This window comes from Protopterus annectens, chromosome 11.part0 (genome assembly GCF_019279795.1).
Source record: "Protopterus annectens isolate FY-2018-M chromosome 11.part0, PAN1.0, whole genome shotgun sequence".
NCBI lineage: Eukaryota > Metazoa > Chordata > Ceratodontiformes > Protopteridae > Protopterus > Protopterus annectens.
Genome location: NC_056745.1, coordinates 1139018052 through 1139044858, shown reverse-complemented (window position 1 = coordinate 1139044858; position 26807 = coordinate 1139018052). Strand labels below are relative to the sequence as shown.

At 38.4% G+C, this 26807-nt stretch overlaps 1 protein-coding gene across 1 annotated transcript in view; it reads right to left on the bottom strand.

Annotated features, from left to right (window-relative positions):
* Window positions 1-26807, bottom strand: part of EFCAB6 (EF-hand calcium binding domain 6) — a 3527179-nt gene that overhangs the window by 572279 nt on the left and 2928093 nt on the right. Inside the window, exon 27 of the mRNA XM_044088493.1 lies at window positions 10286-10510. Within this exon, the coding sequence (XP_043944428.1) occupies window positions 10286-10510 (225 nt within the window). The remainder of the gene's footprint in view (window positions 1-10285; window positions 10511-26807) is intronic.

Sequence of the window (26807 nt, the reverse complement as noted above, 5' to 3'; positions counted from 1 at the left end):
CTCATATTTTTGTTCTGTTCTGTTCCTCATAAAATGTGTGGTTTTCTGGAATTTTGTAATCAGTGAAGGATTGAATTCACTAAATAATGGCAGGCATTTGAATTTTAGACTTCATATTCTTTAGAAAATACATGGTAACACAAAACCTTTTATTCTAGCAATTTTCTAAGTTTATAAGATCAATATTTGAAAATTGCTCTATTTTGGGGTCTGTATTCCCCCATTATTGGCTTTGTCCATGTTTTTTTGTGTTAAGAGGTTGAGAGCTATGGTGAGAACTGAATTCACTGAATATGGTTGGGGGCTGTATTCCCCCATTATTGGCTTTGTCCAGGTGTTTTGTGCTAAGAGGTTGAGAGCTATGGTGAGAACTGAATTCACTAAATGATAGCCATTTAAGTTTCAGTCTTCCTGTCTTTCAAGAAACAGCCAATATGGCATAGTGGTATGTTGCTCTGACTGTAGGACACAGGGTCCTGGGTTCAAGCCTTGGCAGTGAAAAGCATGGTGGTAACACATTTTATTTTAGCAACTTTCCAAGATTATACAAGCAATGTTTAAAATGTGTCCCTGTTTTTTTTGTCTTTTGTCCCCCCATAAAATTTGGCTTTTTCCAGATTTCTTATGCTGCAAAGTTGAGAGATACAGTTGAGTGTTGACTGGATTTTACAAGGAGCTGACCACTTCAGGGGAGGAGACTATTAGTGCTTCTTATGCTGAGTCTGTTTGCATTGTTAATAGCATAACAGGCTAAATACTTGCTTTTAATGCAGAAGGCTGTGGGTTCTACTCCCACAGTAGTTAGATGCATTGCTTATACTGTACTGTCTCATAGTTTTAAAGGGGGTGGGGTGGATGCTGCAGTCCTGAGAATGTCTTCTTTGGTGAAGATACCTAGTAGCAAAACCAGAACAGATCGAAGAGGGCACAAATCCTAGTCTGCAAGCTATAGTTTAATTAATACACGACTCTTCAGTCCATCAAGTAAAATGCATAAAACAACTTATCAGTCCACCAAAATTTGCATAGAAAAAAATGATTAAAATGACTTTTCAGTCCACCAAAATTCACATTAATGCAATTCAGCACACTGCATTTTCATTTCCAAAAACTTCATCAGATTCTGCTTTGTTTTGGGAAGATACCTAGTAACTATGAACCTGTTTTCAGTTTGCCATCCATTCCCTATTGCAATATTACTAGCTAATCATTTTTTAATGTAACACAGGCAATTTATTCCTCAAGGGCAACAGGCACTTTATTTGTAGAGAAACAATGAAATATAAAGTTGTTTGCTAGCAGCAATCTCTTCATTATTTACAGATCACTTTAATGCAGAATTAGTTAGATGAATTTTACTTCTGCAGAGATTCTGCATATTTACTGATAGTAGTGGAATGTAGGCGTTTGAGTAGACTTTTATGATGGAAATATTCTGAATTGGGCAGTTTTGTCATTATTGGTGCATGCATTTTGTTTAATTGTTTACTGAAAAATGTTCAAAACAATAAATTTAAAATGACCTCTAACAAATGTACTGTATTATACAAGGAATATAATTTAATACAATCAGGAAGGTGTTTACTGATTATCTGATCAGCTAAGGTATGCCCCCTCCCAGTTCTTGGTTGGATGTGCTCGATTAGGAACCAGTTAAATCAGCTGTCTACAAGCACAAACTTTTTTTTGTTACTGAATATTTTCACTGATTGAGTCTGAATGCTACTGAACGTGATGAAGCCAGATTGAAGCAATCACTTCTCTTAGATCTTCATTTTATTTGGGGGAGGGTACTTATTGTCCACACCTAGGGAGCTAAGTCTGTCATGTAGGATTTCTGCCGCACAATTCTCCCGGCTGAACTATACCTCTCAACTGTCCAGATTTTCGCAGAATTAGTAGAATTGTGCTCCTTATTTTTGGTTTGTTCCTCAAAAAAATGTGTGTTTTTTTGGCAAATCATTTAGGAATGAAGTCACTTAATAATGACGGACATTGAGTTTCAAACTTCATACCCTTCAGAAAAATGCATTCTAAAGCTAGACCTGTTACATCAACAGTCTAAGTTTATACAAGCGCAATTTTTAGTACTGTTTGTTTGTTCCCCCAATATATTTGGCCTTGTCCAGATTTCCTGCATTAAGAGGTTGAGAGGTACGCACAAATAAATCACTTTATAGAATTAGGTAGCTCCAAACCTCCCAACTGTCTCCGATTTTGGCTCAAAATGTTGCTCTCCACATAATAATCCCTCTGTAAAATAGCACTTTTGGAAGAAACGTGGAGGGTTTACAATTAATAAATAATTGTAATGATCAGAGTTACAGATTACTTTTATTTTAGAAATGCATGCAGATTTTCTTATTTTGTCAGCTGCTCAACCTAATAGTACTAATATTAAAAATGGTCCCTTCTTTGACAGGTTCCCAGCTGTATTGTGTGGCTATTTTATATTTTTGCATCACGTTTGGTTCATTTTTCATAAAATTGTGGTTTTCTGGCAAATTAGTGGCAAATAATTAAAGATTGAAGTTAGAAAATAATGACAGACATTTGAGTTTCAGATTTCATGCCCTTCAGAAAATTCATACTAATGCAAGACCTACTATTCTATTGTCTTTCAAAACTTATAAGAGCAATATTTAAAAACTGTCCTTATGTTTGGGCCTTTGTCCCACTTCTATTTATGGCTTTTTCCAGATTTCTTGCTCTGAGGCTGAGTGGTTTGACAAATGTGTCAGGGCCATCACTGACAGCCAGAGACATTTCAAATTGTGACATACTTGTTGTATCCCACTTCCCCATGTAGTGACTCTGGATGTGTCCAAGCACGGCAAGGAGCAGTTATGCAGTGTAAGTGTGCAAAAACCCCATCCAAGGTAGACACAAGTACTATAGTAGCTTTTCATCTGTCCTTGATTTTGCAGAATGTTCTGGTTTTCTATCATATTTTTATACTGTTAATTTATGCTTCTTATTATTCATAAAATGCATGTCTTTGCAGTGCTTGTTGCTCTGTGTTTAAGCAGCAATGCTTTAATGACCATCAGGTAAGCTTGTCTGACATTGTAAGATGCAAGTAAGCTTTAATAGGCATACTGTTAAAGAATTGACAACATTGAAAGCAATTTTGTTGCTGCCATATAGAGAATATTTACATAACTAGATAACGTATAAGCCTTAGGTATTGAAATGCATATGACAGTATTTGTAATAAAGGACAGGATTACAGTATGTTCAAAAGCTCATTAAATTTGTTGAAGACTTGCAATCATCTTTGCAGGCTTTACCCATAAACTAAACAGAATGCCAATCTATCATGTGCAGTCCATAACCTGTGCAGTAATACTTTAAGCATTTTATCTTGAGCTTGTTTGTTGTTTGCTGTTCATTTTTTACTTTGCTCATGTTTTCCCATGAAACAAGTAGATAGTTGTCATCAGGCAGCAGGTCTTTTTTGGATAAGAAACATTTTTACAAGTGGGGGTAATCAGTATCACAGAGATTGCTACTTTCAGAATGTTACTTGGTACTTTTATAAAGCTGAATATAAACTATAATTAGAACTGCAGTGCAAGGAGAAGTGGTTTGATTTGAGTGCTGCTTGTTTTTTTATACGTGACATTCCAGTAATGTATTTAAAAAGTAATTTATTTTTTCATGCCTCACAACCTTTTTGTTTCCATCTAGATATTAAGTAAGCTGTCTTGTAGCCAATGCACTGAAATATTTTTTTTTCTTCTCCACTTCATTTTGTCTTGATTGGACTCTTATAATGACAGTTTGGCACCCAGGGCAGCATATTTAATTAAAGTCCCAGTTTCTGTGGTTTTGAGCATAGCTCTGCTCCTTTCTAGTTGGACCCACCCATTCAGCTGTCTCCTGCAGCCTCCCTTTGATTTGAAGGCACCAGCCGACACTTCTACAAAGTATGGCAGGACCAGCTCAAATGTCACACTGATGGGGGAAGGGATGTGAATTTAACATGTAAACCAATAACACTGTTTTACAGCACAATAAACCACTCCCTTGCCTGATAAAAAGTATATATATGTGTGTGTGTGTGTGTGTGTGTGTGTGTGTGTGTGTATATATATATATATATATATATATATATATATATATATATATATATATATATATATATATATTCACTTCATAATCTGGAAATACTGAAATATCAAACTTCAGTATCTCGAGACCATGAAACTGAATCCACAAAACACCGAAGCAACAAAACCTGAACCCAAAACCACGAAATTCAAAACACCAAACAAATTGCACACACTACACCATACATACACCACAACACCCACATCTCTACATAAACTAACAAAACTACACACATACACAGCTCATACACACATAAACAGGAGGGCAAGTCACTTTGCACCCCCCATGTGGGGGGCTGCCCCCTCCCTTATATACACTAACTCCGAGATCGCACAAACAGGAAACAAAAGCAAACTCACACATGCACATTCTCCAGTCCCTCACACACACACACACACACACACACACACACACACACACACACACACACATCAAACATATCAGCACACTCACATACACTCTAACACCCACTCAAAACCCTTACAAAACACTCACTTACCTGACATAAAACCTAGATCCACACACGGCAACGCGCACCATCAGCACACAATCCCGGACATTACATAGCGTAAGGCCATAACTGCGAATTCGAGATATTCGAATTCGTGATTATGACCTTTTGCTATTGTAAACATTCGGCTTTATAGTCCCGAGATACTGAAATTCGACATTTTAGTATTTCGAGATTATAAAGTGCTTCCATATATATGTATATGCATGTATGTGTGTATATATATCTCTCTCTATATATATATATATATATATATATATATATATATATATATATATATATATATATATATATACATATATGGGTCTACTTCTATTCGCTGACAGCCCATTTCACTGAAACCCATTTCGTTGACAGCTCATTTCATTGACAAACATTCTATATATATATATATATATATATATATATATATATATATATATATATATATAGTTAGAAAGCTTGTGAGGATACTATTACTCTGTTATTTTTGTTTTACTTGGCTCACTTGTCTGTGTACGTAAAGGATTTTCAACTGGAAACAGACGGTCTACCCTGCTTGGATTACTTTTGAATTCTTAGTAATTCTGTATAACATTTCAAATTATATATTTTTTCTTTTTTTGACTTAGGACGAGTTTAAGTTCACTACTTTTACTACCATTATCTGATCGATTAATATACAGTTATTAACTAGATATATATGGGTTGAAAATCTTCCACACAGAGAAGTTTCTTACACTGCTTTCTTTAACTAAATATACTAATGCCACAGCTGCACATTTGTGGAGAAAAGAGAAGACACACACAGCATGAAGGACTGATAATGTGCAAACAGAAATTGCAAAGATAGTGACTCCCTACATGAAACTGTAATTAGAGTAGAATATCAGTACACTGAACTGGCAAGTTTAAACCTCCTCCCGATTAAACTCAATAAGATGTAGGGTAACACCTACTTATATATACAAATTCCAAGATCACTATACTTTGGAGTAAGAGGAATTCTCCAAGATACTGTAATTTAAAATCAGTGTGTAACAAACTAAAATTGTGATTTTGTGTTTACACACAGGAGTGAGGAACAACTGTGTACTGAATTTATGTCCTGCTCCCCAGTCTAGACACCTACAGCTGGCATCCCTGGGTGCCTTATGTAGAGGTATAACAGCCATATCCCACTGGGGATAGTCCTGGAGCAGACCCAAGATAGATCAGAGCGAGGAATACATCTTTTAGCTTGCTTGGAAAACCTACATGATAGGCTGAAGACTGTTGATGGGATTAGGGAAGTCTGGTCTGTTGTGTTCAGCTTGCTGCCACTGCTGTCCTTGTTAGTACAAATGGCTTAGAAAAAGGAATGATAACCTAAAAAATATTTGTCATACCTTAAGAAAACAAATTGCTGTCAATTGGGCCTTAACCCTGCCTGGAAATGGCTTATCATGGTGAGTATAACAAAAGGCAAAACCATCTGGCTGCAGTCTGCTTTGACACTGGTTGGCATTTCCTCTTACCTTCACAGCAGACAAGTAATGGATCAGCTTCCTTGAAGGCTTGAATTTTGTCTAGGTAGTATCGGAGCTGCCTTGTACACATCCAGATTGTAAAGAATATTTTCTCCCTTGTTCTTGAGTTTGGAGAAGAATACAGTGAGATGAATACTCTGACTTGAGGTAAAATCTGAGACCACTTTAGGTAACAACAGAAAAATTGGTACTCAAAGAAACTCTGTCATTGTGAAAAATGAGAATGGCCTGACTCAACAAAAGATCTTATAACTCAGACACTCTCCTAACAGAAGTCAGAGGAATGAGCAAAACAGTCTTCCATGTTAAGAACCTCAAATCACCCTGATGAAAAACAGTAAGGTTGTCAAAAACATAGTTAAGATCCAAAGGAGGAACCACCTGCTTTCTAGGTGGAAGGATATGCAGCACCATTTTCAAAAACTATTTAGCGTGAGGATGGTTAGAAGGGGGGGGGGGTTCTAAGGGTAGACTTGCAGAATTGGCTGATAAGTGAACCTTGACAGAGGAATAAGAAAGGCCAGAGGACAGTAATTCACAGAAATAGTTAAGAATGAGAGGCAGCCAGGCCTGAAGAGGGTCTTGGTCCTTGGACTGGCACCAACTAGAACATGTTTTTCACTTACAAATATGATGCTCTAGTAAGCAACTTTTTTCACTTCATTTAGTACCTGCCACATGTCCTCAAATGAAAAGGTGTCTAAAAGTTACCATCCAAGCAGTTAGATGAAAAGTTTTATAATATAATTGTATAAAACAACCTCTGTATTGTGTGAGCAAATCCAAGCAGTTAGATGAAAAGTTTTATAATATAATTGTATAAAACAACCTCTGTATTGTGTGAGCAAATCTAGTCTGTGGGGAAGCATGTGATAATTGTCCTTGTCCAGACTGAAAAGAAAGGAGAACCGTTGTTGCCTGGGCCAAAAGCAGCCAGGCCTGAATAGGGTCCTGATCCTTGGACTGGCTGGCATGAACTAGAAAATCTTTTTCACTTGCAAATATGATTTTCTAGTAGCAGCTTTTTTCACTTCATTTAGTAACAGACACGTCCTCAGATGAAAAGGTACCTAAAAGTTACCATCCAAGCAGTTAGATGAAAAGTTTTCAGGCTGGGGTGTATAAAACAACCTCTGTCTTGTGTGAGCAAATCTAGTCTGTGGAGAAGCTTGTGATAATTGCCCTTGTCTAGAGTGAAAAAGAAAGGAGAACCATTGTTACCGGAGCTAAAAGGGAGTTGCCACCACTATTTTTATGGAATTCTTCTGGATCTTCAGAAAAACTCTAGCTGTCACTGGAAAGGTTGGAAAATCATGCAGGAACATTCTCATCCAAGGCAATGAAAAGGCACCTGCCTACCAGGCCTGATTACAAGGAATCCTTGGGAAGAATTTAATTAGTTGTCTTTTCTTGGATGAGGCAATCTAATCTATTTGAGGTGCTCCCCACAGCTGAATCAATTTTTGAAAGACCCCAGGATAGTTTCCATTTATGAGGTTCTCTCCTGTTATTACTTAATTTGTCCACAAACAGGTTTTGCTTTGCAGCAATGTATGAATAATAGCCTTTGTCAGTCTGGCAGGGTGGCACTAATTCTAATACTCCCCATCCAAGCATTTGATGCAGAATGAAAGGAGGCAAGGAGACCTGGTTCACTGGGCAAGCAGGAATCCCTGAAAGGGGAGGGGAAGGATTACCATTTCCATGTGTAACCCTGCTGAATTACATTTAAAACCCATTTGTCTACCATATATGGAGCCACAAGGGACTATGAAGCCTAAGAAAGAGATGGACAGGTTGCCAGGGTAGGGATGGAAGTGGAGAATCCTGAACAGACAAACAGTTATGATGAATGGGAGGACTGTACTTGGTTTTTGGAGGCTTTTCCTTTCTTTATGGAACCTCTTTGCTATTGCTATGAAAAATTGTCCCCTTGCTTCTTAAACTGATTATTTAAAAAGAGGAGAAAGGAAATTATGATTTGTTTCAAAAAAGACGGTTGAAAAATATTAGACACCCCTTGAATCAACTTTCCCCTCTCATCATACTTCATCAGCAGCCCAGCTGCAGAAGACCCAAACACAGCTTCCTCGTCTAAGGGGAGAATTTAAAATGTCAGTTTTAACATCTTCAATGAGGTTTTGAGAATGAAGCCAAACCAGTCTTCTAATTATTGATACAGAAGCAACAGCGCTGGAATTAAAATTATCAGCATCATAATCATACTTTAAAATATGATAACATGAGAAGCAGATGTTAAAGGGCATTCAAATGATTTTTTTTTTTAACCTCAGAAGAGAGGCTAACTATTAACTTTTGTACATTCCCAAAAGTTTAAAGTACAAATTTTCACTTATGGGTTTGGCAGTTTAAAACCATGAAAGCTAATGTAGCAGAAAAATACATTCTTATCAGGTGGAATGGGATTACAAGCAATATTCTGCTTAGCAGAAGCAGTTTCAGATAGAAAAATTACTGCTTGATTTACTTTAGGTTTGGAAAACAAACATACATAAGAATCCATGGAACCCTAGACAACCTGTTAGACTTCTTGAGGGCAGGAGGTTGACTGTTAACCAAACTAGCAATAGTCAGAAAAACAGTCTCAAAAGCTGGCAAAACAGGAAGAACAACTGCAGAAATATGCAAATCCAACTATAACAAATCATAATAAATTTTCTATGCAATAGGAATTTCATTCTGCTTCCACTGAAAATGTTTCTTATATTTCTCTTCTCTTAGATAAAGTCTCAGAAGAAAAAAATATTGTAGGTGGAAATCTGAAATCATTCTTTTCTCAGAATCATAATGTTTAGATTGAGAAGAAATTCCTAAAGTACCACCATCCCCTTGAAATGTCTCTTCATCTGACTGACAATCCAAGTCAGAAAGAGAGGGAGGAATTATCTTTCTTTTCTTGCCTTAAACAGCAGTAGGCAAAAAAATGCAGAAATGAGCTCCTCAGTAAATCCAATCATATATTCTCTGTTCATGGGAAACAGAAATGGGGGAAAGCAAGATTTTCTCAGTGTTCACATTTCCTAGGCACCTCCATGGAAAATGAAAGCCCCATGGCAGGTAAGCTCATCAGATTTTTAATTCCTATCTCAGCTCAGTGAAGGGCCTTTACCCTGCCCATTCCCCTGAAACAAACAAGAGTGGTTCTCTTTTGCCTACAGCCGCAGAGAATGTGGCTATCCTTGAGCCTTTGCTGGTTGTAGGTGTAACACTAGAGGGATCTGTGGAAAAGCCAAGAGCGATTACAGCAGAGTCATCCACCAGCAGATGAGGTACAACAGAAACAAAACTGACATCCACAGATTCCCTGATAACTTTCTTCTTCTTGCAGGCAGGTGAAAGTAAAACTTTGGAGACCGGTAGATGCTCCATAGGTAAGCCAAGAATGAGACCTCCAAGGTGGATAGAGGAGCCTGGACAAATAAGTAAAAGTAAGGTAGAGAAAAAAGTGGTACTGAGGTATGTAAATCACTGACAGTGTCCCACACACACACAATATCCTGTCCAGAAAACACAAAACCTACACAATCTGTATGAAAATTCTTTCAAAAAATAGATTATTTTACACAAAAAGTTCACTCCAGTATTTATACACAAACTCCCTTAGAAATGCAACAACAGTCCATACAAGCATTCAGTTTCCTAGAAAACACATTTTTGTTGAAGAAAACGTTTTCCTCAGGAAAATAAATTTTACTGGAAGTTTTTTCCCCCGACGGGGATTTATCTGCCCAGCCTTGATGGATCTCTACCCAGTCAACAGCGCCATGGTGCCCACCAAAGGTGTGGACTTTGGTTGCAAAAAGCTTTGATTAAATTGGTGATCTGACTGTCTTTATACTTGAACTCCCCTTGGCCTCCTCACAGTTAAAGGATTTGGAAAATGCCCTTAAGTTTTGAAAGCTGACTGATCACTGAGAGAAGATCCAAACAGCGTAGGATACTGAAACAGTGATAAAAACATTGAATATGGTAAGTTTCTACATTGTGTAGTCACCTTTTAAGTACTAAACTGATATTTAAGCAGGCACAGTGTAAATTTTGCAGAAGTCTGAGAATAAACAAATAAATATAATAATGGAATCTGGTACAATGGTAAACCTAGAAACATAAAACAGAGAATTTTGATGTTTACCTTTGTTCTTCTTAAAACAGAAGGTGCTGTTTTAGGTCGCCTTGCCAGAGATGTGGATTGTGACAGGAAAGCAGTAGCTGAAGAAGATTTTCCACGGGTAGGAGACACATTTTCTGCTGCAGAGCAGCTTGACTCTAGACTTTTTCCACTGTACATCTTCAAAAAGTCACAGTATTTAAGATTTTGGAAATCATTTACTGGCATTATGTTCCAAAGATTTGCAAACTGTTATAAAACAGAAACAAGAAAGAAATAAATATGTGAGTAGTCAGTCACCAGACAGATGATAATTGAATTACAATTATCCAATTAAATCAAACAAGGATGCAGGCAAGCAATTAATAAATAAGCATACACTCTTGTGGACCTCTATTTCTACACTTTTATGTCCCTTGAAGTTTTCTATTGATATCATTGAATATTCCAACTGAGCAGTTAAAATGCCTTGCAGCACTGCAGGGAAAGGCATGTCTGGACAAAGTATTTCAGAAAAGGCACGACTTAAGTATGTTCCACAAGCAGCACTTAAAGTAGTTGTACTGATCACAGTGTTCTGTGCACCACATAAGACCAGGATCAAATCACACACTATTTGTAATGGCAAAATACAGTAAGTGACCGACAGTTTACAGAAGTGAGACAAATAGCAGATGGCACGTCAGTTTTGTTTTATTGGACAACTGAAGCTAGCCACAGGGATCTGACCTTCACTAGCTTATACCATGAATGACAGCTGCTGAAACTGGGTCAGATCATACCTCTCAACCTGGAAACATCAAAAATCTGGACAAGGCCCATGATAAATAGGTACAAATCTGTATGCTGATTAACATCTAATTTGCATATACAATTACATTACTCCACCCACTCCAATGGAATTGTGGGATACCAACTTTCAAACACAAACTGAAGAACAGACAACCAATATATGGCACCAGAGTCCCCCTAAAGCCATTCCAATGTCCCATTACCTGGCGATTACGCCCCATTTACCATAAACACTAATGTGTGCATACTGCTTTACTTCTACAATGATTATTTGGATTTTATTTTTACATTTTGCAGCACAACAATGCACAAACTAACAGACATCTGCTAAACAAAGCAATACTGTCTCAATGAAAATAGACTTGGCATTAAATCTTCTCTGCCCTTGAAACTCACATTCATTGAAATAGTATTGAAACCCACACCACATCCAAAGAAAATGCATCTGACCAGTGGTGGATAAAGATTACCTTTGGGCCGTTTTCAAATCACTGGCCCCTTGCACAAAAAACAAGAAACATACATGTGTTCTTTTTTTTTTGATACACCTTCCTGACTTTATTAAGTTATATTCCTTGTATAATACAACACACTTGTTAGACAGAGCTCATTTTAAATTTATTGTTTGAACATTTTTCCAGTAGGCTGTACTGTAGGTAATGAAACAAAATGCATGAACCAATAATGACAAAACTGCCCAATTCAGAACATTTCCATCATAAAAGCCTACTTCCACACCCACACTATAAATAGAATGACAGTAGTGTAAGTCATAGGCATCTTGCAGAGCTTCTAGCACTTATTTCCAACTTCACTTTTTTTTCGGGGGGGGGGGGCAAAAGGTCAAAAACCAGGGACACATATTAAACATTGCTTGTATAATTTTGGAAAGTTGCTAGAATAAAATGCTGTGTTACCACCATGCATGTCACTGGCAAGTCTTGAACCCAGGACCCTATGCACTACAGTAAGAGCAACATACCATTATGCCAAATCAGTAGTTTCCTGAAACAAGGAAGACTGAAACTTAATGGCCATCATTTAGTGAATTCAGTTCTCACGTCTCACCATAGCTCTCAACCTCTTAGCACAAAAAACCTAGACAAAGCCAATATGGGGGACTACAAATTCAGTTCTCACTTCTCACTCACCAATAGTTCTCAACATTTAGCACAAAAAACCTGGACAAACAACAAAGCCAATAATGGGGGAATAGAAATTCTGTTCTCACTTTTCACCATAGCTCCTCAACTCTTAGCACAACAAATCTCGACAAAGCTCAGAAAATGTGGTGGCTAGGGACTTTAGACTCTGCCTGAAATATCTCTAGCCACCAGGTGTATTACATGGGGGAATTTTCACACACACACACACACACACACACACACACACACACACACACACACGCACACCATACCACACACACTCCTTACTTGAGGCCATAACGACCACTTCACTTGATTCGAACATGCTGTTAATCCAAAAAGGAATCAAACGTACTCTGCTGCTGCTGTTCCAAAATGGAATCAAATGAATGAGAGCTGCTGCTGTTCCAAAATGGAATCAAATGAACGAGTGCTGCTGCTGTTAAATGATTTCCTCATTTGTTAATCCAAAATGAGTGCTGCTGTTGTTAAATGCTTTCCCTGCTGCTGTTAAATACTTCCCCACTCGCATTTGCAGCCAGACCAGCCAGAAATGATGATGTGAGCTCCTTGAGCTCAATTCCGACTGGCTGGTAGCCCTGACGGAGCTGATGTCATCATGCATGTGATTACATCAGCTTCGACAGCTCGGTATTTGAAAAAAATTTAAAAAACAAACAAAAAAATCGGAAATGAAGGGGTGCCACTCTGGAATCATGGCACCTCTTCATTTGGACCCCAAAACTCAGTAAAAACTAAGTAATTCAGTATGTTTGGGAGGTATGGGTCAGATACCCTGCTAAAGAGCTAAGCAAAAGTATGTGATATGTTGTTTCTTGCTTAAAACATTCCCCCCAAGGTAAAATCACCTGCAATTTGGACACTCATAAACCGAGCCAATAAAATTATACTGCACAGAAGGAAGAAAGTACAGTAATAAGTAAGTACACACAGCATGATACTAGAACTTCACAAAGTAGAAACTGTAATACTGGGTCATACCATCTAAATTACAGCCTGTCGTAACTGTTCATTCTTCATAGGTTCATAGGTAGATACTAGGCTATCTGCCCTAGGGCATTTATAAGCCTAGCCAGAGTGCATTTGGCTTCCACCACCCTATTAGATTAGCCTACTGTGCCTCTGTAAAGTAGGTCACAGAAGGTACCCTTTTAAGATTAGTTTACTGTGCCTCTGTCTAGCAGGGACACAGGAGAGATCCCAGGGGTGAATTTGCGATTTCCCATCCGCACGTCCAAATTTCGCTTGAAGAGGGTCAGCGAGGGGCTATGTCTAACATGAATTGGGATTCTATTCCAGAGTGAGGGGAGCCTCTGGGAAATGAATCTGTCCCTCTAGCATGTCCTGTTTATTTATGTCCCTCCAGCATGTCCTATTTATTTTTGTGCTGAGGTTTAGGTCCCTGGAGCATGTAGCTCTAAGGGACTTGGATTTTTTGAGGTGGAGCATGTCCATTAACTCTGGGTTTGACATGGCTTTGTACGTCAGGCATTGATCGCAACTGAGTAGAGCTGGAGTTTCTTTAGTCGAGCTGCATAGGACATCTGTTTGTAGCCCATGATCCTCTTGCTGAGGTACTTTTGGGGTCTCTCCAGTTGCTGCAGGTGTCGGGTAAGGTACATCCCAAAAGGGGCATTGTATTCAATTATGGGCCTGATGAGTGACGAGTAGAGGGACACAATGACCTCTCTTGATCTAGATGCGAACCCTTTTGTGATAAGGTGGGCTATATAGAAGGTCTTTCTAACCACTTTGGCAACGTGATTATCAAAGGAGAGATTACTATCTATGTTGGTCCCCAAATCTCTAATTACTTTTTCTGTACTTAATGGATTACCACCTATGTGGTAATTTGTGGGCACCTTGTTTTTCCCAAAGGGGATGACTATGCACTTTTTAGCATTTAGTTTGAGGCCGTGGTTCTGGCACCAAGCATCCATCTCTGTGAGACCCTTTTGGAGGATGCTTGTGTCAGCTGGAGATTCAATTACGGCCCCCAGTTTGCAGTCATCTGCAAACTTTATCAGCCATAATCCCCCCGTGTTAGCCTGAACCTCAGAGAAGTATATACCGAACAAGAGAGGTCCCAGAACTGAGCCCTGTGTGATGCCACTTGTAACTGGTTTGGATTCGGACATGGCACCTGCAATTCTGACCATGTGGGTTCTATCTCTGAGCCAGTTTGCAACCCATCTTGTGATATAGGAGTTGATATTTAAGCTGGTAAGCTTATTTATGATGCCCAAGTGGGGTATTGTGTCAAAGGCTTTTGCGTGGTCCAGGTAGGCTGTGTGGACTACCTTGCCCTCATCTATGACTTTGGTAACTGTTTCAAAGAAATCAACTAGGTTTAAGAGGCAAGATCTGCCCTTAACAAAGCCGAATTAGGTAGGGTCCAGTGTCTGGAGGCTCCTAATCTCTTTGTTTATGAGTTCCATGATAATACGCTCCATAGCTTTACAGACCAGACTAGTCAGGCTTATGGGGCGATAGTTTCCGGGGTCCGTTGTGGCAACACCTTTGTGGAGTGGGGCCACTGTAGCTGTACGCCATTCTTTGGGTACATATCCTGTAGTAAGGCTAAGTTTGAACAGTGACTTAATGTGAGTGTTCAGTTCTTCTTGGAGCTTGTGCAAGACACAGCCTGGGACACAGTCCGGTCCCATAGATGCTGTGTTTTTTGCTTTGGAGAGGGCAGCTTTCACCTGTGCATCTGCGATGTCAGGGAGGTTACATTCAGTTGTGATAGGCGTTTGCTCCTTTGGGGGGGAGGGGGGGAGAAGTTTGCGCTGAATCTGTCTGCCAGGATGTTGGCTATGTCTGTAGGTTCTGTATATTTTGTACCGTTATGCAACAATTCAGAGCATATCTGGGAGTTTCCACCCATGTTTCTGACATAACTAAAGAAGGCCTTGTGATTATCTTTAGTGTCTAGGGCAATTTTTCTTTCAAAACTGGCCTTTGATGATTTTATGAGGGAACGAAGTTTCTTGCTAATACTGATCAGAGTTGCCTTCCCTTTTTGGGATTTTGCTCTGTCATGTAGTAGCTTCCTCCTTCTGTTGTATAGCTTATTTATGGCCAGGGTCCACCAGACCGGTCTCCTGTTTTTGGAGGAATGAGTCTTGGTTTTATTTGGGATAGCATGATCCATGCATTCCTGCAGGTGCTCATAGAATGCATTTGTAAAGGATTCTGCGGATTGGGCTGTATTATCCTCTGGCCCAGGGGCTTTGAAGGATTCCACCTCAGTCTTGAGAAGTGCAAAGTTGGCTTTGGAGAAATTCTTTACAGTGATTTCCTTGGCTGGGGGTGGGGATGGGATATGGATGTCCAGGGAAATTTGTTTATGGTCTGATCTTACCAATGAGGGGTTTACCTCTGGTGTGGAACATAGAGTCCTCATGTTGGTGATGATCAGGTCCAATATGTTGTTCCCTCTTGTGGGAGTGGTGACCAGTTGTTCCATTGCGTTAGAGTTTATAAATTCAAGGAACCGTTGGGCGAGGGTGTTTGGGCTCTAGTAGTTTTCCCAGTCAATGTTTGGGTAGTTGAAGTCACCCAATAACATAGTGTTTGGAGAGACCTTCATATTCTCCAGTGTTCTCAGGAATGCCAAGTGGGGTTCCTGTAATAGGGAGGGTGTTCTGTAGCAGGCTACAAACTGAAAGGCAGTTTTGCCCACTGTTAGTTGCACATGGATGGTTTCCGATGCTTCGTGCAGTGCCACTAACCTGGAGGTGTAGGTATCTTTGATGAATATAGATACTCCCCCTCCTTTTGTGCTTCAGTCTGAGTTTTGGGGCCGAAACGCATGGTATGAGTTATAACCTGGTAGTGCTGGGGTGCTCTCAGGAGCCTTGAACCAGGTTTCTGTTACTGCACAGACATCGATTCTCTCCATACTGAGGAGAGTCTCGAGTGCGTGCATCTTGAGGTTTAGACTTCTGGCATTGAGTAGCATTACCTTTAGTTTTTTTTATCTTTGGGTTGTCTATGGAGGTGGGTTTGTCCTTTGAGCCTTGCCTAAAAAAGGCACTATTGGGGTGGCAAGAGCCTTGGCCAGTATATGAAAGCCTAAGGGTGACAGGTGCAAGCCATCCCTAGCGAAGCAACGTGGCTTGTCGAGCATGTCATCCCAGGCTGACAGACACTTTATCCCCTTTGAATGACACCAATACTTTAGCCAATTGTTGAAACTGATCATTTTGTCTTTATACTGTGGCATCATTCTTGGTGAGGGCAAGATGCTACTCAAGGTCAATGACATACCAGCCCGGGCTACATGGTCAGAGAGCTCCTCTATGTCTCTTTTCATGTAGTCCAGGGAGGTACGTCTCAGGTCATTCACACCAGCATGGACAATGACGGAGTCATACTTGTACTTGCTTTGGAGTAACCTGAGTGCTTGCGTTATGTGGCAGATCCTGGCACCTGACAGGCAGCTTACAGTGACCTTCTCCTTGTTCAGTCTGGTGAGTGGGACGTCAGTGTGCCGGACAATAGAGTCCCCTATAACAAGTGTATTTGGTGCGTTGTTTGGCCTTATGGGCTGTGACTGTGAGGCACACTGATTTTGTGAGATATGTGATTTGTGGGTATTGTTGAGGGGTGGCTGTTGCTTGGATATCTGCTTAGGAGGTCTTTGCTGTTTAGGCAGATTTTTATTTCGAGCCTCCGAGTATGTTTTTGTGTGCTTATGTGTTGGGTATGCAGATGCAATAGGTCTGTGTGAGACTGGATTTGTGGTGTGGGTGGTCACCTTCTCCTCCTGACTGACTGTGCCAGTCTTGGGTTGAGAGAGCTCTGCCTCCAGTTTGACTGTGTAACTGCATCTCTCACATGTATTAGAGTTTGTTGGAAGGAGGAGAGGGTTGTCTGTGTACATAAGGCAATTGTAACATTGCCTCAAAATTCCCAGATTCACCAGCTGGATTGGAGAGTAACCTTGAAACTGACCCTTGGACATACCAGATTAGTATAGTGAACTGTTTTTTTTACTGATCAGATTAGGGAAGGGAACTGATTTTTCACTTGATCAGGAAGGACCAATCGGGAGTCTAATACTTATGAGAAGTCAAGGAGGGTGTAGTGCTTCAGTTAGTTAGTGTTTCCTTATAAGAGCTGAACAAGTGCAGGGCTTTAGAAAGAGAATAGAGTGATTACTTTGAGAGTTTGAACAGTTCTAAGGGAAAAAGTGAAGAGCAGACTTTGTGGAGCCTGGAATAGTTTAAACCTGTTTAGGCGGCGCTGCCTGACGCTGCTCAGTGCACAAAACCGCACAAAAAGAGAGTTGTAGGGTTTTAAGAGAGAGAGCTCAAGGAGTTTAGAACTGACCCAAAATGGCCAATAAAACTACAGCTTCTAGGTAGTAACCACTCCTCCAGGGACAGGCAGGCTTTTCAGTGTTAACCACTCCCACTGGTGAACACAGAGACTTCCCTTTAGCCCAAACAAGCACTGACCTTCTAGAAACTTCCAAACAGTTCAGAACAGCAAATCTGTAACTGAACTTTCTTAACTTTCAGAAAGTGGGAAAAAAGCAAGATTTTTTTTCTTTTTGTTGTAGTTTAAAGGTAGCAGAGATACACAAGCAGCAAAATAATCACAACAGTGCAATAAATGACCACACACTTGAGTGCTAGGCCAAAATCAGGTAAAATGCAGTTTTTTAGAGAAAAAAACGATTTTAAATTAAGTGCAACACAGGAAATGCAGTAAACAGGCTCTAGATGTGTTCCAAGTACTGTTACTGTTACAGATATAAACTTTAGCAAGCCGGAAAATGCCAAAAAGTAGGCGGCAAAGCAGTAAAACCTAACAAAAAATCAGAAGAAAATACTTAAATCACAAAAGTGGCTCCTTTTCTTCTCTCAGCGTTTTCTCCTCTTGGTAGGTGCTTCAGCAACAACTAGCAAGCCTGAAAAAGACGCCAAAACCGCGAGGCAGCCTGGTTTTAAGAGAGAGAGATCAAGGAGTTTAGAATTGACCCAAAATGGCCAATAAAACTACAGCTTCTAGGTAGTAACCACTCCTCCAGGGACAGGCAGGCTGTTCAGGGTTTGCTAGCATGCCTCAAAAGGTATACTTCCCTACAGAGATCACTGTTTGTTTGCTGGACTGCAGTCACAAGGTGTCCTTTATTGTACAGGCTAATGCAGGATTTACAGCACTGTACTAGCAAGGTATCCTTCCTTGTACATACCACTCCAGGGCTTGCTGGACTGCATTAACAAGGTACGCTTTCTTGTACAAACCAGTGCAGGATTTGCAGGACTGTACTCACAAAGTATTCTGCCCCGTATAGACCAATGCAGGGTTTGCTGGACTGCACTCACAAGATAAACATATCATTCTCTTACACTTTGTAAGTTTGAAACTGTCAAAATCAGGCAGTGTAACAATAACACTTGTAATGAAACATCTGAGAAAAGAACTTAAGGAAATTAGTACCATATAGCAAGTAAAATATTCCAAACTGGTAGCAAGGCAAGTAACAGTGACATCCAAGAAAAAATATTACTTGGAGGATGGGAGGTAAATGATACAACAGCAATATTTGTAGCAAAATACTGTTAATGGTGAAAAGCAATATATAATCTTTAAGTATTACTAAAGTTTTGTACAAACAATTGTATCAGTAAAATTTGACTCAAAACTATAATAAATAAGAAACAGGAAAGAATCTTGGTAAACTCTATATAATCAAGAGAAGCATATGTTGGAAGACTTCCAAGATGACTGCACATTGAGTAATAGCTTATTTCTAGCTCTCCCAGCATGCAAACAGAAACTCAGCAGAGAAGGCCAGTAGACTTGTGTTTATGGGTAAATTTGAGTAACTGGCTAGTAAGTGCACTGCCTGGGTGCCAGGAATAAAGAAATACAGAAGACCTGGAAAACAATCAGCTGCAAAAAGTGAGAAAGAATCACTGACTGGTGAAAGTACTGCAGCTGCTCAGCCAAAAGCAATGCAGCATTCAGACCTGACTTCTAGTAATCTACAGAAAGATACAAGGCAACTGCATAGGCACTTGGTTAAAATAAACAGAACATTGATGGAGTATGTCAACACAAACAACAAAAGGCTGGAAAAAATGGAAGTAACTTTAAATAGATATTCAGATGAGATGATAAAGCTGCAAAAAACAGAGGTTGAAATAAAGAAAAGGCTGACTGAATATGAGACTTCTTAGGAAGAGATGTTTCAAAAAATAAAATAATTAGAGGACAGGGCACACAGGGAAAAATCTGAGATTTTCAGCTATACCGGAGAAGCTAGAAGAAATAGACAGCATTAATTTTATGAAAGCACAAATAGGCAACTGGACTGGTATTCCACTGCAGGAGTTGTTAGTTGAAAGGGAACATCATGTGTTTGCTCCAAACCTGGATATAACCTGCACCTTTAATAGTAAAGATGCAATCCTACCAGCAGAAAGAGTTGATCCTGACAAAACTGTGGCAGAAGGACAAAGTACTAAAAGTGGGAGACAGCAGAGTGTTTGTGGAGAATGATTACTCATTTTACACTGGACAGAAGAGGAGCAATTTTATTCTATTATTCAGGAAATGTTGAGATCCAGGTGTGAGATTCAAACTGCTGTACCCAGCTGTCTTCAAGGTGTTCTTCCCTGGAGGGACAAAATCATTTTTTGATGAAGTACATGCTAAGGAAGAAATACAAAAGTTTGTCCAACAAAAAGTAAGCTGTGAAACAAAAGGAGATTCTGCTTCTTGTTCTTCTGGTAACAAAGACCACAGGGGGACTGCACCTGTGAAACCTTTTCAAAATTTTCAACAGAAAATGCTGGAGAGAAAGAAGGGAGCACAAGACTTGACTAGAAGAATTAAGAGTATAAATGAAGCAGCAACAGGATTTCAGAGATGAACAGTAATAAAACCAGTAACTTTATATGGGATTACAATGCAATAATTATATTTGTGAAATATGACAAAACAAGAAACTCTGGAAATATTTGACTTTTTCAGAATTTGGTGGACTTGTGGGGGACTCTAAAGCATATGTCCTACTTCATGTCATTAATGTTTGGAAAAGTGCTTTTTAGAGGGAGAAAGCTAACTGTAAGTAAAGATTTTTCCTTTCTTAAATACTACCAATTTAGTGGCATGTGGTTTTCTTTACATGCTATAAGGTAAAAAGTTTTTTTTCAGTTATTTTTAACTGTGATGGGGATTGTAAACAGGTGCTGCTGTAATTTTTTTTAATTTCTTTCTCCCATCTCTCTCTTCTTGTTCAGTTTTAAGAAATGTAGGCACTGCAATGTAAAAAAAAATGCCTGGTTAAAAAGCATGATAAAAGAAAAATTAATGTGCTTTTTCTCATTTTTGCATGGGGAAATGACTGTATTAAAGAACTTAGGTGGATTTAGTGACAAGTTTTAAGAGATAGCAAGGAAATGAAAAAGAACATTGGTTATTATGAGGCTTTTTTCTAGAAAATACCATGCATGCTCAGTAACAATTCTGCAGCTGGTCTTCATGGAAACAAATTGATAAAGAGAAACTGGCTGCCTTGTTCTTATGTCTCCATGGAGACAATCTGATAAAGAGAAACTGGCTACAGTCTGGTGGAGAGTGATTGGCTGAGAAAAAAAAAGAGAAGAGAAATTAGCTAGGAGATAATGTTCTCTGAAAGCATTCAGGGGCTTTCCCAAGGTAGTTAATGTTCTCTGAAAACATTCTTCTGTTTTCTCATCTAGGAGACCTATAAAGATAAGACAAAACCAACCAGCAGTTAGTAAAAGCACAAGCTGCACCATGCGTCTTAGCATGGATGGCCTTTCTTTTAGGTTAAATCAAGTCTATGAGTGTGGTTGTCGGTTTGGGACTTTTCTTCCTATTATGAGGATAAAACTTCAATATTTGAAGGTGTACATATTATTCCCCAAGATAAAAAACCTGGGGTAGGCTAGACAGAATTTACATTTCACAGGAACATGTGTTTAATTGAAGGTCTTGATACCCAACTAATAATTATTTTAGATCATGTGCCAATAATAGGTAAAATAAAAAATACAAGGTAATGAAATAAAAAAGAGATATTGACGCTTTCCCACCTATCAATTGAAAAGAGAGTAATTTAGGGAATGGGTAGTAGAGATTATTTAGAGGCTGTTAGAGAGAACAGAAATTTCTTCTGAAAATATATTTAGGAATGGGATAAAATTAAGATGGAGTTTAAAAACAGGGGGAAATAAAAGAAAGGGAGCTATGATTAAGAAGTAACAAGAATTATTTAGAGAAAATGACAAATGTTCAAGTATTGAAAATGAAACTATCAAGAAAGCAACGGCTCAGCCACAAACTATATGTTATTGCTTTTAATCCAGTAAACAATTTCATTCGACTCTCTGGTCAAACTTCTTCAGACTATAAAAATTACCTAAAGCCATTGCATTTAAAAGCATACAAAATAGTCACATGTTTCAAAAGCACCTATAACAGCATACTAAACTCACAGTAATCAACACAGTAATCAACACATATATGCCCAAAACTAACAACAATAAGTGGGCGAATAATTCAAGACTCACTTCCATATATTTAAAAGCCATCTTATTAAAATAATCATTCGGAAAAACCTTGGTTAAATGTGTCAGGAATATCTCAAACACGGATGAAATCAGTACCTTGGTTAACTGCATTGAAAATATATATCAGGCACATGTAGAATAAATGCTTTGATTAAATACATCAGAGATTTAACAGGCACAGGTAAAGTAAACTCACAGTGCCTAGTGACATTTCGCAAAAGCGGAACATATAAACAGTAGCAGTGGTGTTCTATCAAAGAATTTAAATTTCTTTTTATTTGCTCTACGTTTTGAGCTCACCTCGATCAACCTTATTCAAACATGAACTAAATGAGATACAATTGCCTTAATGTAGCTTCTTTTCTAAAAAGAAATTTCAAGAAGCAGTAAGAACCAAGGGATGGAACCAAAGGGTAAGGAGCAACCAATCTCTAGTTGCTAATGTACTCTCTAGTCTGTCATCACAAGAAGTTGCTACTAGCATCTAGGTAAACAGCTAGTGGTGGTAATTTTAATTGCAATCAAACATGAATTTAACCAGTCTATACTTAGTATAGTATAACTCAGTTATATAAGCTAGCTCTATGATGAGTTCTAACTGCCATTTGCTTATGTATGTTTGTGGCTTGTTTTATATATATATATATATATATATATATATATATATATATATATATATATACACATATATATATATATATATATATCTATATATATATATAGATGATAGTTATATGGGCATTACATAGGTTATGATTTGGAGCTGTATATTTCCCCAATGTTTTTTGACTGACTAGTGCCCTATTTTTCCCCATTCCCAACAACTGTTATGTAAGTCTACTGAAAACCCTTGAGGGAATGGGCATAATATCTTGATATGCCCACTAAGCATGTATAATGAGTTTAGATTTTTATTATTTTTTTATCCCCTATCTCCCTGCCTTAACCAAAGCCTCTTGTTAGCTTTATTTCATCCATCATGGATATTTGGAGATATCACTAATTAATAGAGGGTTCGATAGTTTTGGATGGACTTGATTACCACAACTAGCTGTTTACCCAGATGCTAGTATCAACTTATTCAATTTTTGGATGCAAGACGAGCCTGTTTCAGTATGATACATAGTGCTGAGTTTGTTGCTTGTGATTGGGAAGCCAGTCGCCAATATAGCACGCCTACTTGGCTATGAGCGAGTCCATAGGGCGGAGTCTTGCGATGACAGACTAGTGAGTATGTTAACAACTAGAGATTGGTTGCTCCTTACCCTTTGGTTCCATCCCTTGGTTATTACTGCTTCTTGAAATTTCTTTTTAGAAAAGAAGCTACATTAAGGCAATTGTACCTCATTTAGTTCATGTTTGAATAAGGTTGATCGAGGTAAGCTCAACACGTAGAGCGAATAAAAAGAAATTTAAATTCTTTGATAGAACACCACTGATACTGTTTATTTATATGTTCCACTTTTGCAAAATGTCACTAGGCAATGTGAGCTTACTTTACCTGTGCCTGTTAAATCTGTGATGTATTTAATCAAAGCATTTATTCTTCAAGTGCCTGATATAGATCTTCAATGCAGTTAACCAAGGTACTGATTTCTTCCATGTTTGAGGTATTCCTGACACATCTAACCAAGGTTTTTACAAAGGATTATTTTAATAAGATAGCTTTTAAATATATGGAAGTGAGTCTTGACTTATTCGCCCACTTATTGTTGTCAGTAATGGGCGCATATGTGTTGATTACTGTGTTGACTGCTGTGAGTTTAGTATGTTGATATAGGTGCTTTTGAAACGTGACTATTTTGTATGCTTTTAAATGCAATGGTTTTAGGTAATTTTTATAGTCTGAAGAAGTTTGACCAGACAGTCAAACAAAATTGTTTACTTGATTAAAAGGAATAACATATAGTTTGTGGCTGAGCCGTTGCTTTCTTGACAGTTTCGTTTTTAAGAAGTTTAGTTTGGTTTTGTATGCTATTAAATGTTAAAGTACTGCAGAATAGGGGGAATCTCACAGAACAAGAGGAGGATCAACTGCAGAATGCTAAGCATAAAATAAGGGATTACCTTGGTAATATGCATGAGCTTAGAAAGACTGCTGTTAAGCAATTTTTTTTTGATAATACTACAGCACAAACACTTTTAGCACAATGACTCAGGCAACAGAAAGTAGAAAGGGCTGTCACCAAACTTAGGGAGCCTATTAACAAAGAAGGTAATAAGAGATCCTGTAGAGGTATTAGAAATATTTAGGAAATTCTATGAGAGCCTCTATAAAGTAGAGGAATATGAACATAAAGAAAAGATACAAATGGAAATGTTTATGGAAGAATTAAATATGCCAAGGTCAGAGGTAGGTGAGACTTGATTACTAACAGTTGGGATATGAGGAGATGAGATAAAAATTGTGATGTATAATCAATCTATATGAAAAGTCCCCAGGAATATCTGGTATTCCTGTGGAAGTTTGGAAGCTAGGAGGAAAAAAAACTGATAAAGATCAGGAAGGTTTTGTTTAACAGTATCTTAAGATGAGGAGAAGTACCACCATCCTGGAAGAAAGCATTGGTAGCTGTAATACCTAAAGAGGGTAAGGATCCATCGGATCCAACTTCATACAGGCCCATTTCAATACTAAACCATGATTATAAAGTGTTCATGTCTTTAATGGCTAAAAGAATGGCAAAAGTAGTGCCAACACTAATAGATCTGGATCAATATGGTTTTGTGGAGGAGAGGCAAACATTTGACAACATTAAGAGAACACTGATGAAACAGTGAGAAGCAGAATATAACAAGATAGCAGTGTTGTTGGTGGGTCTTGATGCAGAGAAAGGATTTGATAGAGTATGCTGAGACTTTATGAACAGGGCAATGGAAGCATTTGCATTTTCTGAAAAAATTAGAAGACTGATTAGGAGAATATATGAGGGATTGGAGGTGAAAATTACAGTGGGTGGGGTCCTCCCTGATAATTTCTGCTTGAGCAGAGGAACCAGGCAGGGGTGTCCTCTAGCCCCTTTATTATTTGCATTATATTGCGAACTATTAGCAAAGCAAATAAAGGACTCAGAAACTCAAGTATATAATTGGCATGGTAGTCAAGAAAAGCTGGCTTTATTTGCAGAAGATATTATTTTGTACATGACAAAACAAGAAAAAGACATTACAGAGTTGTGGAACATTTTGCAACAGTTTCAGACCTTTTCCAGATACAAAATTAATGAACCTAAAACAAAGGCAACAGTGGTAAGTTATGTACCCACACATGAACTGGTTCATGAATATCCATATTTATGGGGACATGATAAAATTAAATATTTAGGAATATGTATTAAAAATTATTCTCATGTGACCGCTAAGGATAGGTGGAAAGAGAATAAACAAAACATAATACAAAAACTGAGAAAATGGAAGCTTTGTTATATGGATATGGATAGCAAGATACAAGCAGTTAAACTGCTTTTAGTCCCTTTAATCTTATACACAAGTCAGGCATATTTTTATCAACCAGAGAAGTTGTGGGTAGCAATTAATAAAGAGCTGAAGGACTTCATCTGGGAGGGGAAGACGGCAATATTCAAGTGGGATAAACTGATTCGTCCAGTAGAGCAGGGTGGATTGGGATTACTCAATTTGAAGGGGTATTTCAAAGCTACACAATTAAGACTCCTATATATAGCATAAGCAGAAACTATAATTCAAAGTGGAAAGGGATGATGATGAAACATGGGGAAGCTCAAGAAACAAGGAGAGACTGGCATTTTGGATGCAGGCCTTTAAGGAGAATAATGATAATCCTGCATAATATTATATCCATAAAGTAGCAGAAAATATTCTAAGAACTAAACCAACAGGGGAATGGAGAAAAGAGATTCTGCTGATAGGGATGACTGCAATTAGCAATTCAGACAATAGGAAAGAGGGGGTAGGAATTTACTGGAGAAAACTGATGAGATAAAAATTGTGATGTATAATCAATCTATAGGAAAGTCCCCAGGAACAGATGGTATTCCTGTGGACGTTTGGAAGCTAGGAGGAAAAAAACTGATGGGAGCAAATAACTAGACAGGGAAAGATGATAGAATGGGAAGACACCAAGAATTTATTTGGACTGCAGGTTAGAGACTGCCTTCCTTATCAGGGATTGATATCAGAGTATAGGCAAATAGAAAGAAATGGGGGAGGGGGGGCTAAACAAAAGACCAGAACTGCTAGAGTTTTTAATAGAACCTAGAACAGAAGCTGCCATTACAAAGGAATAATTAGTAGAGCATACAAAATATTGCATAACTACAAAAATCAATCAGAGGCGTTAGAAAGGACTGGGAAGAGAGACTGGATAATCAATTCACAAAAAAAAAAAAAAAAAAGGAGGATATATGTATGTCTCCCAAATATGCAATAAAATCTAGAAGATTTAGGATTTTTGCCTGGAAATGTTTGCATAGATATTTTTATACCCAAAGTAGACTCCACAAAATTTTTCCTCCGGAAAACAGTAAATGTTGGAGGTGTGAAGGGGAAGAAAGAGGTAACTAGGAACATATTTTCTGGGAGTGCCATGAATTGGCGGACTTTAAGGATTCCCTGCAGGATGGACTGTCATGCTGGGTGGGCAGATTGGTCTGAGGGAGATGTTTTTTCTGAGCTATGATACAGAATTGGAATTGCTTAAACATGCTAAGGCCTTGCTGTGTCTAATAATGGTGGCTGCCAAAAAAGCAATTACTAGAAAATGGAACTCAAAATCTAAACCAACAATACTGGAAGTAGTGAATATAGTAACAGAGGTAAAACAAGTGGAACTGAGAACTTTGGAAAAGGGTAGGAGCAAACTACATAAGAAAAAAATTAAAACTGTGGAAACAATACATACACGGGCAAAATGAGGTCTAAAAGGTGGCAGGACTTAAATGAGCTATGTAATGTTTGAGTGAGAAAGATTGGGTAGATTATAAGTGATGTATAATGTTTGCAACTGGGAGTGTGTCAGTATTGTTTGTGATGTAAAATACTTGCAACTAGGAT